At 33.6% G+C, this 19,314-nt stretch overlaps 1 protein-coding gene across 3 annotated transcripts in view; it reads right to left on the bottom strand.

The window, feature by feature from the left end:
* Window positions 1-19,314, bottom strand: part of LOC143235089 (importin-7-like) — a 56,979-nt gene that overhangs the window by 6,427 nt on the left and 31,238 nt on the right. For 2 of the 3 annotated variants that reach the window (XM_076472885.1, XM_076472887.1), the window contains exons 16-20: window positions 18,864-18,956; window positions 17,085-17,168; window positions 13,914-14,050; window positions 5,496-5,641; window positions 4,891-4,956 (exon numbers count right to left, since the gene is read on the bottom strand). In XM_076472885.1, coding sequence (XP_076329000.1) covers window positions 4,891-4,956; window positions 5,496-5,641; window positions 13,914-14,050; window positions 17,085-17,168; window positions 18,864-18,956 — 526 coding nt within the window. Of the gene's footprint in view, window positions 1-4,890; window positions 4,991-5,495; window positions 5,642-13,913; window positions 14,051-17,084; window positions 17,169-18,863; window positions 18,957-19,314 lie in introns of all 3 variants that reach the window. The other variant, XM_076472886.1, reaches the window with a different exon arrangement.

Below are 19,314 nucleotides of genomic sequence, written 5' to 3'. Positions count from 1 at the left end.
GCCTTAATTGTGGTAGGAGGACACAATGTTGTAAATGTTAATATTAGACCATTTGTTGGCTCTATAATCCTGTCTCTATGAGTAAACATTCGGCACACAGCTTGAACATCTTGGTTCATGAAACCTGCAAGGATCTCTGACCCTGGAATGGTATTTAAATCCCTCTCAACTATAACTCCTCTGAAAGAATTCAAAGTAGAATGAGAAGTAACCTCAATGGGCTTCGACTTCAAGAGGAGTTTAGAATGTTGTGATGAAGCTGTTTCCACTAAAATGTCCTGAAACCAAGATCAATCAGCTAGTCCATTTGGGCCAGCATAGGATGTCCTCAACATAGGTCTAATACTGGTGTTCGGGTATTGTATTCACGAAACCCTGGTGTTGCTGCAGTGACCTTATATGGCACCAAAATCTTTTTTACCAGTTTAGGTGAGACAGCAAGCCCTTCTAAACCCTTCTGAATAAAAAATAGAGACATCTGCCCTAAGGGTTTTTCAGTTAAAGAATGTATAATTAAAAATCACAGGACAGATTCAAGTTGTAAGTTTGACTGTACAGAGTCATTTGCCAGTAGTTAGATTTTTCTATGCTGTCATGCTTGTTTTTTTTTTGTTATTTGAGGGGTATCCATAATAAAAAAAAAAGAATATTTTGGTGCCCACTGACCCCACTCACCATGGAGCCCTACAAGGGGATGCACTACAGTGCCATATAACAGTGCCAATGTTACAAATGTCAAAGGTTCGGACACATGAAAAACAATTGCATGGCCAAAGACAGATGCGTGAGATGTGGTGGACCTCACGAAGTTGCTCAGTGTCCTAATGAACGTAACCAAGTGAGATGCGCAAACTGTCAGGGCCCTCACGCAGCCAGTTACAAAGGCTGCCCTAAATACACTCAGATACGAAACAAAATTATTTTCAAAACCACGAACAGTAACAAACAAACCCTCGACACTCATATCACTAAACAACCATTACTACAAACTCCAACAGACACAAATATCACAAACTCTCGGCCACAACCAACACGTACATACGCAGACGTCACACGCTCAAAAACAACACATACATTCAACCCCACAGAATTCACCACAAATTTATTAGCAATGCTAATAGAATTGAGTGAATTCCCTGTATTTTGAATCAAGGCACGAATCACTCAAGGCTCTTTGTAGCCTTGCAAGTTATTACTTTCACCTTCACCATCTCAAACCACACCATCTTTCACTTAAAATTCATGCAAGGGAAGTAAAACAACACAATGATACAACACATTAAAATTTTACACATCAACTGCCAAGGAAACCTCAAAGACAAAAGAATAGAAATATACAACGTAAACAAACATATAAATGCCAACATTATCATCATATCAGAAACACTCTGCAGAGAGAAACAAAATACCACAATCCCCAGATTCATCACGCACAGCATACCTTACTCAGAAAACAAGAGGTATAATAGCCTACTTTAGCACAGAAATCTCGCATTTAATATCAATAGAAGATTCCTTTAGATCTAACATAAATGAAACCATTTTTTGTAATATACACTTTAACAACCCGGCTAACTATTCCAATTCTAGCCATATATTGTTCACCATCTAAAGATATTGATATTAACTTCCTTCAAAAATGTGTAAATCGCAAACCCAAACCAATTATTATTGGGGATTTTAATTCTCCGCCGCATACAGAACTAAGGGGAAACAGAAACACACGCAGAGGGTTGTGCATAAAAAATTTTCTTTTTAGTAACAAAATGCACCTAATTAACGACCATACACCTACACACTTTTCAGCTGCCAATGGCTCATATGATGTACTTGATTTCATCATAGCACCCAAGGACACAGTAAACAGAATCTCTAACTTTAAAGTACATGATGAAATCACTAGTGACCACTTCCCCATTTCATGTATGATTCACCGGCGCCACCCTGCCGTGGCGTACGTGACTCCCTCTGCATACACCTATACCAAAACTGACTGGCTCACTTTCAATGCTACACTGGACTCATACCTACCCCACCCAATTGAACATGCTAACAACAAGACAGAACTAGAAAATTATGTAAATCAAATTACAAAAGCCATACAGAAAGCCATAAAAAACAAAATCCCTAAAACAAGAAGAAAGCAATCACATAATCAATCACACCAGAAATTCATGCACTAATAATCAAACGCAGACAATTAAGACGAACACACTATATTACACGTGATCCATCTATCAAAACAAATCAATAGAACAAATGCAAAAATTAAACAAGAAATTAATACAGCACAACTAATTGGCAAAACCTCTGTAAAAACTTAGAAAAAATCAAGAACAATCCAAAAGAATTTTGGAAAAAATTCAAGAGTATTGCTTCAGACAAAAACACAAATCACATGCTACAACATATCACACACAACAATAAAATCGCAAGGATGGACGTAGAGAAAGCTGACTTATTAGCTGACTACTACGAATCCTCCTTTAGCGACCTAAATTCAGTAGACTTTGACACACAACATCAACATCATGTCAACAATTTCATAAATACAAACCAAGCTTCATTCTCACCACGGTTCCCTGGCGAGACACTAGAGGCATACTCAAATTCAATCAATAGAAAAGTAACCATACCTGAACTAAAAATTAATATCAAAAACTTGAAGAATACTTCCCCCGGACATGACCAAATTCCAAACATTATTCTGAAAAAAAGCTCTACTCTCCTATTACAACACCTCACAAACATCATGAACATTTCACTAGCAACTGGATATTACCCTGACACTTGGAAAAAAGCCATTATAACCACGACCCCAAAGAAACAAACCAACAGAACTAATCCAGGTAATTTCCCTCTCATCAGTCTGTTAAGCTGCCTTGGCAAACTGATGGAGAGAGTTATCTCCAACCGTCTTCTCCATTTTTGTGAATCAAATAACATCCTTCCAGAATCCCAAAATGCCTCCAGGAAAAACAGACAAACAACAGATCACCTCACGCGACTAACCGAATCAATCTATAAAGCTTTCAACAACAACCAAGTATCCGTTGGGGTATTCCTAGATGTCAAAAACTCATTCGACAGCGTATGGCACAATGCCATCAAATACAAACTAAAACACCTGAAAATAAATCCCACTATAGTTAAATGGATTTCAAATTTCTTAACAGATAGAACAGCACAAGTAAAAGTCAATAAAACTATATCTAAATCATTTAATATAACTGCAGGAGTGCCCCAAGGATCAGTCCTCTCACCACTTTTATACATTATTTTTGTCAGTGACATACCTTTCCCAAATCTAACATACACGCATAATTCACAATACGCAGATGACATCGCTATCTGGAGCACCTCCAGAAACCCAGTGATGGCCATGACTCGCGTACAAGAATCACTGAACAATGTCTCAACATGGAGTAACAAGTGGAGAGTAGTGTTAAATCCAACTAAAACACAAGCAATCACCTTCTACAGGAAATTAAAAGAACAAAGAAAAAATGTAGAAAAAATAAAATTATCACTTGGAAATACGACCATTAACATGAGCAAAAACATCACATTCCTTGGCATCACTTTCGACACAAAACTAACATGGAAAAAACATGTTAACAATATACACTCATCAATTAGAAAATGGATTTCACACCTAATGACTCTAACCAGTAGACAATCGAAATGTTCACCAAACACCATTATCCAAATATACAAGGCTTACATCCGTCCACTAATAGAGTATGGATGTCAAGTAACATACAATATGTCAAATAACACACTCCAGAAAATCCAAGTTCAACAGAACAGAATACTAAGATCTGCATTCAGTCTACTGTCATTCACGCCAGTAAATTATATACATCAAATCAGTAACTTACCAACATTAAGAAATAGACTAACGGAAATATCACACAAATATTATCTAAAAGCAGAAAACAGAAACAAACTAACGGCATCACTATACAAATTAACTAGTGCACCAACAAAATACATTTCACCTTACAACATATTTCAAGAATCACAAATTACACAACAAAGTATCTGAAGAATTAAACTCATGTTAATAATATGTATTCTCTTTTTCAGATATCGGGCACAGGACAGGCAAAACTTTCGGCGCCTGTCCAGTGAAAGTGGGTTTTCTCGGGGCACTCCCGTTTCCCCCCACAACAAAAACTTAGGCATTGGATTTTTAGATCCCAGCACAGGCAACTTTTTTGCCAGACCCTGTGTCGGGTTGTTTGATTTCATGTTCATATTTACTTTGACTTCTGCCTTTCGGGACGGGACCTGACCGTTCTCTCCGGTGCTGCCTTTGCCTCGGTCTAGGATAACATTAAGAATGACCTCCTTAACCCACAAAAGAGTAAAAAATTATTTAATAAATAAATAAATAAAACTAAACCTAATAACCTTTCACGAAAGGGGACGAAGAGGAACCACAACGTTCCTGAACACCCCAGTTGGAGAGAGAATTCTTACGATTTCTCTCTCTCTAAACTAAACCCCTGCCACGTTAGTTTGAGTTTTTGACCACGGTTTTGCGAGTACAATACCCGAACGCCAGTATCAGACCTAATGTCTACTACACCTATTGAGGATGTCCTATGCTGGCCCAAATGGACAAGCTGATTGATCTTGGGGATCATGCCAAGACTGCCCATCTACAGGAATTCAAGGCCAAAGTGGTGTGTTGGAGTTGGACCCCTCAACCACCAGGAAACTCGCCTCCCCTTCACAGGTCACCACTCACTACAAACATGCTAAATACTGAGCACAAGTCTAGTAAATACACATTGAATATGATGGAATAAAGTTTTAATATTTTATAACAATAAATTTTAGTTTTTCTTTAGTACCTGTCAATTTTTCTATCAATTAACTCACCTTTGTGATCAGTAACAATGTTAGTGTCTTCTTTGTTTCTGGGTTTTGTCATCTCTTGAATTCGATCTAGTCAACCACAATATAAAACCAGTCATTAAATCTGCAACATAAGATCAAACAACCTTCACAACACATATGAAAAAAAACGTATATTAATTCACAATGGTGTACATATACTACTACACTGTATAAGATGAATATTTTATTGATAAGAAAAGACTAACCAAAGTAAAATATTCACATTTATTACAAGCACCAATTGAGTTAAACAAAACTTTCTTTAATAAAAACATCACTTGCTAATTGTTTTGAACTGAGACTTTGTTAATGAATTTAAATATTCTTCATTAATGGAAAACAAAATGCAGAAAATAAACATTACAATATTTTCAACATTTAATGAACACTTAATATGTATTTTTGATATTACTATTTTCACATGCACCGCAGTGTTACATTTATAATTACTACATATTCTTTTTTTTCTACCAACTGCATTTAGTTAAAAAGATAAATCAGAAGTAATTTTTTAATTTATGCATACAACTATCTAATATTAAAAGACAAGAATACTTCCTAATAGTAGTTTATAGCATAGAACCTACAAGTATATGCTCTTCTAAGACCATCAAAAAGCAATAAAAGAGAAGGAATGATTTCTTTGGCACATTCTTGTATCACAGCTGGCCGCTGGGGAGGGAAGGCTATAAGGGTGCAAAGCCCCAAGATACACAGTTTTCTATCATGCAACCTATAAAAAGAAAGTCTTTCTTTAACAAAGAGTTTATTTGCTGTTCCAGAGTTGAGAATTTTATTTTTAATTAAGTATGGGGTAATTGTTATTATCACTATGTAATGGATACAAGACTTGAGTGGATTAGTTAGCTTACACATGCATTTAGTTAAAAGTACCATGTGTGCATATTTGTAGGTGACATGCAGGTTTAAGCAATATACGCAGCTTTACATCCACCCTAAATGTATCTATAATTGATTCACAAGTGCATATGGATGAGTAGAGTGTCTTTTATTTTAAACACGTAGCTTAACCTGTGGGTATATTATATGTCTTGTGAGACTTGAGATAAAAACTTTGTCCATGAAAGGAGTGATAAAAGCTGGTAAATATTTTGAGACAGTGTATGTGGTTTGGTAAGGTTTTATATTACATAAATTTGCAAAGTCTGATACTTGTGAATATATTTTCCCTGTTATTAAGTGTCAGTGGCTGGATGAATCCATTCTCTAGTACAAACCAGTATAATACAGAAGATAAAATGATTATATTTTTCTATTTCTTTACAACATCAATCACACTGTAAAGTTCTTGAATTTGCAACATCCTTGTGTAATATATACATGTGAGATGTATTAAAAGTTAACAACTTTTTTCAGATGTTTAAATAGACAAAACAAAAAAACTGTCAAATCTGTGAACCATACAAAAACATTTACTAGTTTATACACTTGTTTCAACAGTTTTATATTCAATTTTACTTAAGTGTAACCTTGTTCAAAGTCTCCTACATACAGCATATAGTATATTTTCTGATTAATTCTCTCTTTATGCTGATCCAAATTTGTAATGTCTTACAGAGTAATGGCTATCTCTTTTCTTACACTCTGTCATCAAATATTTCTAGCAAATAAAACAGGACTTACTATCATGAAATATCAACTTGTTCTCATTACTCCTTTCATGGGCAAATACAGTTCCAAACTCAAGTTATAAATTCAAAAGACAATCAAGAAATATTACCAACAAACTAAGCTATGTTTAGTATTTTGATCAACATTCAGAATTAAAAATATGTTTAAAAATTAAAAGATATTCTACCTTCTCCTATGTCTTCAGGTTTTTTAATAGATACACTTGTGGTAGCTATAAAGCTAATGATATTGGTAAAAACTTCTTGAAACCTAACAAACATGAATACATGAGAATTTCTAATAGAAGAAAATATAGATTAACTATACCACACGAGTCTTATATTTGATTTAATGGTTATAACATCCCACTCCACTTCTTGGAAAGTTTTTTGACTCCTGAATAATGGATCACAACCCCTTTACCAATGAAAGTCTAAATTTGCAGTGCTCACCACACACAAAATAACAGTGAGTTTTTTTTGCTGTCATTTATCCAATCCTTTCCAATGATTTCATTACTATTACTTTTTAAAATACAGTTGTTACACATATTTCAGCCCTTCACTATAGGAATTTCTCTTAACATTTCATTATATGTTCCACTATACTGTTTTCATTTAATAGCTCATGGTTTTGTAGTTAAAGTGTTGTAAATTAACTTTATGATGATGGAATTTGAAAACTTATCAAAAGAAGTTTTTAGTATTTCTAATACTTATTACTAAATAAAATATGTATTAAACTTCAGAGGCAGTCAACATATGCACATAACTTCAACAATATTTCAAGTTCACCTGCTTTTCATTGATTTTTCAAACTTTCAGAAAACAAATCCAACTATCCTCGATTCATAAACAGTTTTTCTGAAAAGCTTACATAGAGTATATGGTATACATATGGTATCTTCCTCTCACCACACGTAAATCTTGGGACAATACTGCTGTTATGAATCAGAAACATGAAAATTTTCAGTTTCACTTGATTTACAACTGTAGAGCTTTGAAGCTTTGGAATGTCCAGCAAGTAATCTTTACTAAACATCTACTAAATTTTGTGAAGATACACAAGCTGCATCAAAGTTATAGTGCAAATACTTAATGTGTGCAAATGCACTATAACTTTCGATGTAGCATGTGTATCTTCACAAAATTTAGTATTTTTAGTAAAGATTAAAAGTATTTTGTACACAAAAAAATCAAATTTTTTGATTAAATATTTTCACTAAAGAGTTGTTTGTGAAGCCTGTTTTGTTACTCATCTAAGTGCAAAGTAATTTCATGTTATAATTAAAAAACTATTCTTCATCCCCAAAATCTCAAATATTATTTGTGTAATTTCTAAAACCTCCTAAATACATTTCAAAAGTTTGTTTTCAGTAAGACTTTATCTTTTATGTTATTTTACATACTCTTAAATGTGCAGGGTCTGTTAACTGACCAACCTCATAACCATCATAAAAAAAAAAATTAGAAAATAAATATAAATTTCATGCTAGAATGACTACATGATAACGCAAAAATAAAAATGTTCAGTCTAAGAAACTTTAAGTCTCATAATGCTATATATTTATACATATGTATATTATTTTTTATTGTATTGACCTTTCAGTCATGTCTAGCTAACATTACATAACCTGTATCGACATGGTGCATATGCACTCATGGTACATATCCAGTAATATAAAACTGACCTTTAGTCTTCCCTGTCTTCACTAAGTTTTAGTGGACTAGTATTTTATAATATACAGTCACATTTCAATTACTGTGCATTACATATTTATATAGATTATTAGTATTTAGAAATAAATTATTAATTTTTCTTGAAAAATAGAAAAATAAATCAAGAAGTAGAGCAAACAATCATCTGTTCTCACTACAACTTTTTAACTTGAGTGTTGCTGCTCATAGATTGCTTAGCCTTTTAAACTTTTGCACATGGAGAATATAAAAAAAATTGTTTAGGGTTTATATATGCAATTGAATAACCAAAAAATCATAAATAACTATACTGATACTACAGTTCTCCTATAATTTAATAAGCTTTGTAACTAAGATGTATTTAGATTTTAAAAACTATGAAACTTTGAGAAGACTAAACACACAACCTACCTTCTTGAAATTTTCGTGTGAAAGAAATGGCTGAGAAAAACTACTAGGAGAACATTAGAAAGTGTTGATTAGTTATCCATATATCATGTACTGAAGCAAATATACATAAGGTATTGTTTCCAAAAATAGAAAGGCAAACAAGGCCACTGTGTTTGATTCAGTACCTAATCTGTGTTTCAGCAAAATAAAGATACAAGGTTCTTATTTTATATTCCAGCTTGTTAATATTAGTAACTTAAGTTCCTATTTTGTATGAACCTATAGACTTAGTATTTTGATGTCACAAACATCTAATTTTAAACAATGTTGCATTCAACATACCATGTGACTCGCTAAAAACAAACATCCAGTAAAAAGTAAGTAAAATTATTACAATTCATTAAAAGGAATTAAAGTAAAACAAAACAAAGTTTAATTTTTAAATTGAAAACTTAAAATAGCATTAAATCCAATTTTTATACAGCAGTAAGAGAAAAAGTACAGTAATACACATTTAAAGGATTTTCTGTAGCATAAATGTAATTATTATAATTTGCCAGGATGATTAACAGGTAAGTTCAAATATCAGCATTAGTCACCTAAAGTTGGGCTTTCCAGTCCTGGTTAAGTTATTCGATGTCAGCTGTTCTCTAATTTCATATCACACTAGTTGTACTTTAATTTGTAAAAAAGAATCATTAAAAAAGGTCTAATTTATGAATTAAAAACTTAAATAGCATTAAAAAGGTCAATAGCCTTTTAAAAACTAAAAACATTTGTGAGGTGAACATGGCCCCCATCGCCAATGACACTGTCCAATGTTATGGATAAACCTTGGGACAAAACACATCTAAACTGGTGCAGTCGTTGAGAGTTGTAACAATGGCAAGACAGTAAAATGTGGCTTATTGTGACCTGAGTGTCACACAGACAACACACTGGTTCATCAGTCCCAGATTAAAGAAAAAGATGGGTATAAAAATTGTGACTAATATGTAGCCAAAGTAAGACAACTTCCTCTTTTCAATCCTCATAGCAATAAGATGCCCAAAGTCCAACAGAGGGTTTTATTTGAAAAAAATTTGTTTTCACATTGCTCACTGTAAGTCAACTGCCAATTGGCACAGAGCTGAGCCTTCAATATAGGACCATAGTCCATGTATGGAACAAGCATAGCAGTCATCTACCAGAGCAGACAGACTTAGCTGCAGTGTCAGAAAGCTCATTCCAGCAAAAACCAACATGGCCTGGTATCCAGAAGAACTGGATTGAAATAGATGTTAAAGAGAAATGGGCTACTTGTTGTTTGAATATTAGCAAGAACAGGGTGAGAACTAACATGAAGCGATTCCAGAGCCAGTAGAAAACTACGCAAGTCAGTATAAATAATGCATTTCAAGTACTGCTTAGCTTTTATGTGATCCAGGGCAAGAGAAATAGCATACAGTTCAGCAGTAAACACAGAAACTGTAGAGGGGATTCTGTGCAAACCACCGAACCAGAACAAACCATAGCAGCTCCCCCAGAGTCACCTGATTTTAAACATTGGGTATAAATGGGAATGGTAGGATGGTTTGAAAGATGTTTAGCAAATAAGAGACAGTACTTCCTATCAGGAGTATCTACCTTTCTCAGGTGACTTAAAAAAAAAGTCAATTTGGGGATTGTAATAAGCCGTGGTGGGATGGGATGACCAATGGATACAGCAATGCTATCCAAGGGGAGACTCAATTCATCCAACTACACCTGGATACGAAGGCCAAAAGGAGAAATGGTAAATCATCTGTTCTGAAAGAGTATGGCCCACTGAGGAAGGAAAACACAACCTCAGGTGGGATACTGAAGTAAGGATCAAAGTTTCAAAGCAAACAATAAAGACACCTGTAAACAGCAGAGGTATAGAGGAGGTTCATGAGACTCTGCATACAAGCTATGAACTGAGGAAGTGCTGAAAGTCTGGGTGCAGAGCTGAAGTCCCTGATGATGAAGGGTCCAGCATCTTCAAGGCAGAGCTACAGACCATAGTCTAGTTTCTATCAAATAAGAGCACAATACATCTTTATCATAGAATAGGGATGGCCAAACCACAACTCTTTGCATATAATGTCTAGCTCGTGGAAATGCGTTGGCTGAGCTCCTTTTTGCTTCACAATTAATATAAAAGGTAAATAAAAAAATTAAGCTTTATAATTATTTACCAGGTATAAATTGAGAGTCCACTGTATTAATGTTCATGGTGAGTTAATACATTTAAGAATTTAAATCCTAAGTTTAATGCTAGATTTGAGTCAGGGATTAAAGAAATTTTAGATAAGCAAGTTTTAGTTTTAGTGGGCATGGCTTGTGATCACGTGATCATGGTGTGCGTGGCTATGTTGCGGGCAGTGAAATTAGCAGAGTGTTAGTGTGATATTGGGCACTGTGGAGTTTGGTTGAATTGCATGTGTTGGAGCTTATTGTTTCTTTTCACTTTAATTTTTTAGAAGTGTCTGTGAAATTTTGAAGGAAGATGGCATCATTAAATTGTAAGAAGCAAAAGTATGAAGATGAAAACAGAAATTTTAAGCCAGAGTTGGAGGAAGATTTTGCATCCACTATTAAAAGAGGTAAAGCCTTGTGTCTTATCTGCAATGTGCCACTCAGGCATTACAAAGCCAGTAACTTCAAATGCCACTATAAAACAAATCACAAAAACATTTCATTTGAATATCTACCTGAATCAGAATTACAAAAAAACAAGTTAACTGTATTAAAAACATTACTAAACAGCCAGCAGACACTGTTGATAACATTCAGTAAGGAAGTTGATGCAATGACTGAAGCTGGTTTTGTTGTACCATGGAATAATGCTCGTGACAAACGCCCATATTCTGATGGAGAATTTGTTAAGAAGAATATATTTGAAATTATTGCAGTGTTAAATCCAAATAGCACAAAATTTCAGTGACTAATAGCACAAACACCAGCTTTACGCCACACTACAGAGACGTATCTCCCAGATCAATGTTGATGTTGCAGGCAAAATGCAAAATGATTTAAAGAATTCTCTTGCATTCAGCTTAGCCATTGATAAATCTACAGACATACAAGACAATCCACAACTGGCAGTATTTGTTCATTATGTTTCCTCTGATGTAACTGTGAAAGAAGAGATGTTGAACTTTGTGGCACTAAAAGAAATAACTCATAGTGTTGATATTAAAAATGTGCTTGACAGAGCCTTAACAAATGCTGATATTCCATTGGATAAATTCGTCAGTGTTGCAACAGATGGAGCATCTGCAATAGTGGGGAAAATGCAGGATTAATTGCACTTATGAAAAGTGATCAAAGCTTTGAAAAATTTCTCCTGTTTATTGCATTATTCATTGTGAACAGAGTTCATGATCAAGGTGAATACCCTGTTGGTGTAAAAGTGCATGCAAACGGTTTTAGAAAGAGAGAAGTTAAAACCATTTGCTGTGGTCCACTTCAGTAAACAACTGAGGGCAGTTTGTAGCTGTTGCTCAATATACTTCACATTTGACAACTGACATGAGATGTGAAAGTAGTCGACATAGAGCCCATTTACAACAGTAAGAGAGAGTTGTTCAGTGATGGTATTAATATTCATACTGAAAAGTGTGATGCTTAAAACACAACCCGAGGGACTCGACGTTCCTGTAGAAAAGAATGGGAAGTGTCGAACCCTCACGAACTTGGAATCGCATGGCCATTAAAAAATGTTTGTTAAAAATGGGCAAATGACCACGTAACACACATAAGTAGAGGTACTGCAAAATGCCATACCTCCATGTAGTATCATAAGCCTTCTTAACGTCAAAGAATATTGTTACAAAATGTTGTCATTTGAAAAAGGCTTCTCTGATGTTTCAAATCAAATCAGATGGTCCATGGTGGAGCACTGTTATCAGAAGTAATGTTTTGAATTGTTTTCAAATGCTGCACCACTTTTTCTTCCAACAACTTATGGCAAGAACAAAAGTAGGATGGGTTACAATTAAAGCAATGAAGGTCTATTTCACACTCATAGGCATCTTGGCCCTTGCCACTGCAATGAGCACACGCCTTCAAGTAACCAAACTGCTGACATTGGAAACATCTAAGAGGGTTTGGAATATATGGCTGTATTTTGCCTTGATGGTGGCAGGTGGATGCAGAGATGTAAATGTTAAAATCAGGACACTGGTTGGCATCATAATACATCTTTGCAAGTGGAGATATGCCTCACTGCAGAAACCCCTTGGCCTTGAGAATCTGTGACTCAAGGATGTTCTTTATAACCCTCTCAACAATAACTCCTTGTGATGAATTCAAAGCAGCATGGGGAGTAACCTCAATGGGTATATCCCCAATTGCCTGCAAACGTAAGAGGAGTTCACTTTGTTTATATGTGGATGTTTCCACCAATATCTCACCAGAGTGAAGCTTTTGAATGAGGCAGCAAGTCCCTTCTGAATAAATATGGAAGACATTTGCCCTAAAGGTTTGTCTAAAAGAGAATGTAATATAAGAAAATGAGATACAGGTGTTACAGATGTTGAAGACTGCTGCTCAGAATCTTCAAGTCATGGTCATGTACCTATGGACTGTTTCTTCACTATTTTATTTAAATTTTTATTTGGGGGGATCCATAATAAAGAAAGAATGTTTTGGTGCCCACTGACCCCACCCACCATGGAGTCCTACAAGGGGAAGCACTGCAATACCAAACAAGGACAGGGTGTTGTGAGCACTATACCCAAACACCAGCATCAGATATAATGTCCACAACACCCATTGGTTGACCCTAGCCCAAGTGGACCAGCTGACTGACCCTTGGAGGTCACCCCAAGGCCACCTGTCTGCAGGAATTCAAGGCCAAAGTGGTGTGTTAGGGTTGGACCCCTTAACCACTAGGATCCTCTCCTCCTCTTCACAGGTCGCCACACACGGTAAACATGTAGATGGATGTTTAGATCCCAGTAGAGGTAAACTGAAAGAACAGAACCTTCTTTAGTAGGTCCCTTCACCACATACAGAAATCCACACTGAGGGGTTTGACCTGTGACCCTTCTTGAAAGGGTTAATATACATTTTATTTATTACATACCAATTAGGAATATACACACACACACACACATAAATAAATATATCAAATAAGAAAGTATTTTCTCAATTTCAATACTTTTCAAGCCTGTGTCAACCCTACATTTATTAATGTGCATTATATCTAAACGTGTTTTTTCAATAGCAGCATATGTCATAAAGACATCTAGGCAAGCTGACAACAGTTTGCACACTTACCCAAGGAAACAGTCGGTGTCATGTATCCACTGCTGGATGAAATGAGAAGTCACAGAAAAGGTTACATTGGGCAAATGAATTTTCTCCAATGTATTCATTAATAAGGCAGGATTGTAAAACAGAGAAGCTATCACCACCTATAGTAATGACATATAAATATACAGTTGTTAACACTTAAATTAACAATTTAGATTTGTAATAATACTAAGAAGCTGATTCATGACATAGAAAAGTATGTTTGATGCTAATTGTCAAAAAACATCATTCCAGACATTTCAGAAATTCCTTAAATTCCATCAACGACTTTAGAATCTCAGAAAGTTAGTTCATAATATTTGAACTACAAAAAATAACATTAACATTAAATGAGTTTTGTAAAAGTTTAGAAACAATAGGTTTATATGGTAACAATGTAATGGAATGTTTGAAAAAACGTACAGCATACACATTTAATAAATAACATTGATAAGAGAAACTATTATAGGAGAAGGCTGTAATATAAGTACAAGCACTATATTTTTAAGATAATATTGAATACAAACATTGAGAATCCAGAATTGATTACATTTATGACAACCATATTAAAGATGTTTTTGATATTAACATGATTTTCAATATTTATTATTCAGAGAAACTTTAATAATCTGCAATAAACAATGTAAATTAAAAGAACTGTTAACACTTAAATTAACAATGCATATTTGTAATAAAACAAGCTTCAATTACCAACAGTAAACAATGTGAGTTAGAGCAGCTGTTAACATTTGAATTAACAATGTATATTTGTAATGTATAGAAGCTTTAATTACTAACACTAGAGAACATAAATCAAAAACATTTCTATGGAAGCATTATTTTGTTGAAGACATGGAACTGTCAGGATTTTTTCATGTGATAAACAGAAAATACAACTACTATAAAAACTGAGGATTCTCTTGGGATACATTATGTGTGTAGCCAAATAATATATAAACACACACACACAGTACTGTGTAAAACTGTCAGGACAAAGTTAAAAATTAGATTTCAAGCTACTTTCAAAGAACAGTGAAAGGTAAATCACAGTTTAAACATCATGGTTTTATTAATCTTCATATTTAGTACAACAGAAACTCAGTGAAAGTGCACAAGTTCAGCAAACAGTTAATATTTTGTGCATCCCCTTTTGGTTTAACAACTGCAGTCTTTCAAGCATTGTTGCAATATGGGATTTTACTCCAAATGTGTCTAATACACTCCCATGAAGTTTCTTTGAAAGTAACTTTTGATTTGTCAAGTGTTTAATCTACTCAACTACATTGAAATTAGGAGTTTATGAGGGTCATTACATCACCTGAATGACTTCAGGAGTTTTTTTCTTAGCTAAATAATTTCTCCATAGGTTGGCTAAGTGTGTGGGGTCATTACCTTCTTGATAGTTGAATCTTTTACCAATAATACACAAACCATTGAATGATAATGGATCAGTATCTAATGGCACTTGTGTTGCAACTATCTCCTGTCACCTCCACACAAAAAACACCCCCAAACCATCACACTGCCTTCCCCATACTTCATGGTAGATGTTATGCATTGAGATATTTTTCACCTTTTGTCTGTCAGATGTACAACCTAAACTTTTAATCAAATTTTAAAACATGGACTCAACCATCTATAATACTATTTTCAATAATCAAAAGTCCATTTTTTGTACCATTTACCAAATGTCAGTCAAAGTAAAGATTTTTTAACTGCTACACAACCAAATATTCCATTCTCATTGAGTCTTCTTAATACTGTAGATCTGGACACTTTTCTATCACTTGGTACATGGTCGTTTATCTCATGCTCGAGATCAGTGGCAGTCTTTCTTCTGTCACAATAACTGCATAAACAAAGATACTTAACATCATTATTATCAAGTTTAGTTGTTCTGTCTCTTCCTTTCCTATTTTTAATTTTACCTATCTCAGTCTCACAATCTAGGATGTACTTGACAATGTTTGGGGAGCATTTCAAGTCTAAAGCAATATGTTGGAGAGACTAACCAACATTACGTAAAGCTTTTATGCAAATTCTCTGTTCTACTGATAATTCCCTTTGCTTTTTGGGATGTGGCATGACAACAAAACATAATATAGTGTTAAACACTTTTTTATCAAGGTTTATTTGTGGAGTACTATGAAATTGATTTCTTCCAGCATATGCTAGCTTCTTTCTATATAGTTAAGACACTCCATGGGGTACCATGACAGTTATCTCAGATCCTAAATTTGACCAGCATGTTCATTCAAGCAGTACCCTTATGACATGCCCTTGGCAAAAGTATATAGGAATTTTAAAGAATGATAAGTATTCTCAATGTTCTTTCAAGCAGTACCCTTATGACATGCCATTGATAAAAGTATATAAAAATTCTAAAGAATGATACATATTCCCATTCTGGATTATTCAATTATCACATAAAACATAACCATAATGTCGGAATTTATATTCTGCAATGACATGGAAGAATTAACTCAAAAATGGAAGGAATGACAAAATATTATCTTGTCCTAACACTTTTGCACAGTACTGTATATGCATGAGGATACAGGGAGAAAAAGTTATTATTTATGTATAAATTCTAGAGCACCACAAACATACAACTCTCATGCTACAGGCAGTGTGACAAAAACATTAATACAGAGTAACTATAAACATGCTACCAACGAAGAATTGCAACACAAATATTCACAAAACATATAACCAGGTAGACCTATAACACAGAGCACTTAAAAACATCCACATCAACCAAATTCATAATTAGACACATCCAGTACACAACACCTGTTGAGATTAGTGGTGTGACACTTACATGTTCATCTATTGCTTTAATGGATTTACTAACAGATTCACTGACCAAATGTTTGTGGACTTAGCTCCTGCTTTAATATAATTTCTTGTTAAAAAAACGTTTGGAGCTCAGACTTCTTTTTACCTCCCTGTGTTTTACTTTAGTGACTTTACACACACACATATATACATATATTAGAATGATACAAATCTCTAATATATTTTTTTTGTTTGTATACTGGATTTACTAAAAAAACTTTAAGCTTTTTACTTTTTTGTCTCTTGCTTTTGCAAATTTACCTACAAAAAATATGGTAAACATTTTCTTCTGTTTGTCTATTGGCTTAGTGGACTAACCTGTAAACACATGGTTCGAAGCTCTGAAGTTCTTACCTCCCGGGTTAGCCTTTCCAAAACCAATTCCACAAATGATGGAATACACTACTTCAAATTAAAACACACAAAAATGATATCAGTTGTCTTAACTTAGCTAACTAATAAAATAAAACTTAATACAAACACTGAAGTAATAATGGGTTTCAGCTTTGTTTTGGCCACTTTAAGGTACATACTAATACAATTTGATGTCTTCCATTTTTAGCTGCAGTAAAAAATATTTAAATATATCTCTATAAAATTAAGTTTGTTACTACAGTAAAAAGCTAAAAGACTATTCAACTCAGTCAAACTAAAGTAACTTGTAATGAAAATGTTTTACCACAATGTAAATATTTTATAATATTCATTGCAGGGTTCAAAACAAAGCATTAAATTGCAACAGTTTATCAATGCTGCATCCATACCATTTTTGATATTTTTGGAAAATCCACATAGCTAACAGTTTAAGTCAGTAAATTATTTGATTAAAATTTTGTCTGATTTGATGATCTGAATTTGTGAAATAAAACTTTTTTTTAAAGAATACTGAAAACCTTTAAAAGCATTTTTATTGATATATAGGAAAACAAATATAGGAAATAAAAACTTGTACAAGTGGAAATTCTTCTTCCTTTTAGTAGCAGTAAGAGTTTTATTTTTGTTATAATTGTCGATCTGATATAGCCAACCCAAGAAAAATTCACTCACTATATTACTGCATCTGCAGGTGTAACTTTTTAGATTTTCCCATTACTGTCTGCACGAAAGACTAAAACTGATTTTTTCCACATTATTTATGTGATGTTTACATACACATCAAAATAACATAGTAGTAGTAGTTAGGATTTACATAAACTAATTCACAACACAACAGTTTTTGTTCATGAAAGATGATGATATAACACTAAATCATCTGTGGACACCAAAGTAATACCTACGAAATTTAGTGAGTACTGACAGTGTATCATATTTTTTGTGTTCTTTGGTTTAAAATTTCCTTTAAGGTTTTTACATCAGGTGACAAAAAACTGGTTGTAAATATTCATGACAAGCAGGTTTTCTGATTAATATCTATTGTTTTGAACCTAAAGATGTATTTGGCCACTAGAAGCTTTTTTTCTCTTCTAATTTTATCTACATCCAATTATTGAGTTTGTCCATTGTCCTGTTATCCTGAATTATTTAACTTTTTGTATTACTTATCTAAGCCAATTTAATGATCTAATTAATTCTATTAATTAGGATATAACTGCAGTTATTATAAGATATATTGTGATAATAACTTTTCCCATTAATCTAATTTAAATATTATGTATGTCATTTTCATTTGGAAGAGAACACTTTTATACATCCAGGAAATTGTGGTTCACTCAAGCCTTAACTAAATACATTTACTCAATGAATTATCTAAAATAACTGCAACAATTATTGACAAAACTAGACCACCTAGAATAACAAAATCTGAGAATGACTAAAATGAAAGTTTAATGATTGAAATATCACAAAATAAACTGATCAGAAACTTGTTTTAGCATTACAAGGTATATTAAATAATGCATAATCAATGTAAAGAAATTCTAGACAAGTTGTATTTCCAAAGTTTTAAAGAGATAACTCATAATACTATAACTGATAAAATGTTTTGCATAAATTTTCAAACATACAATACTCTGCAATCCATCGACCAATCACACAGCTTTAATTTCTTGTAATAATACTCTAGCTTAATGTACTTTATTACCCAGGAAAAGGCTTGACCTGATCTATTTGTCCTTTACACTGTAAAATCACCACTTCCAGTAGCTTAGCAGCATGGCACTCAGCATCTTCACCCACATTACCTCTTAGCACCTACCATGAAACAATCAATGCTTCTTTGTTAACTGTAAATATCTTGAATAACAACTTTTACTAATACCACTTAACACAAAGCAAAAATGAGTGAGATAGAAGTGGTAACTTTTAATGTAATCATCTTTAGGTTTACATATAATTAGTTTAATTATTAAATTCAAAACCAATTAACAAGAAAAGTATTTCACAGATATACTATTATAATATATCCATGTAACTAACAAAGAGAATTATGATTAAAAAGGAAAAAAATACAAATTACAAGTTTTTGTCTTATATTTTCTTTTAGAAAAAGTAGTAAGGAAATATATTAGCAAAAGAAAATGAAATAAATTTTTAATTACATGCATAAAAG

The sequence above is a fragment of the Tachypleus tridentatus genome, chromosome 12 (genome assembly GCF_004210375.1).
Source record: "Tachypleus tridentatus isolate NWPU-2018 chromosome 12, ASM421037v1, whole genome shotgun sequence".
Taxonomy (NCBI): Eukaryota; Metazoa; Arthropoda; class Merostomata; order Xiphosura; family Limulidae; genus Tachypleus; species Tachypleus tridentatus.
The sequence above is the reverse complement of the archived record's forward strand: the minus strand, read 5'-3'. Positions and strand labels throughout refer to the sequence as shown.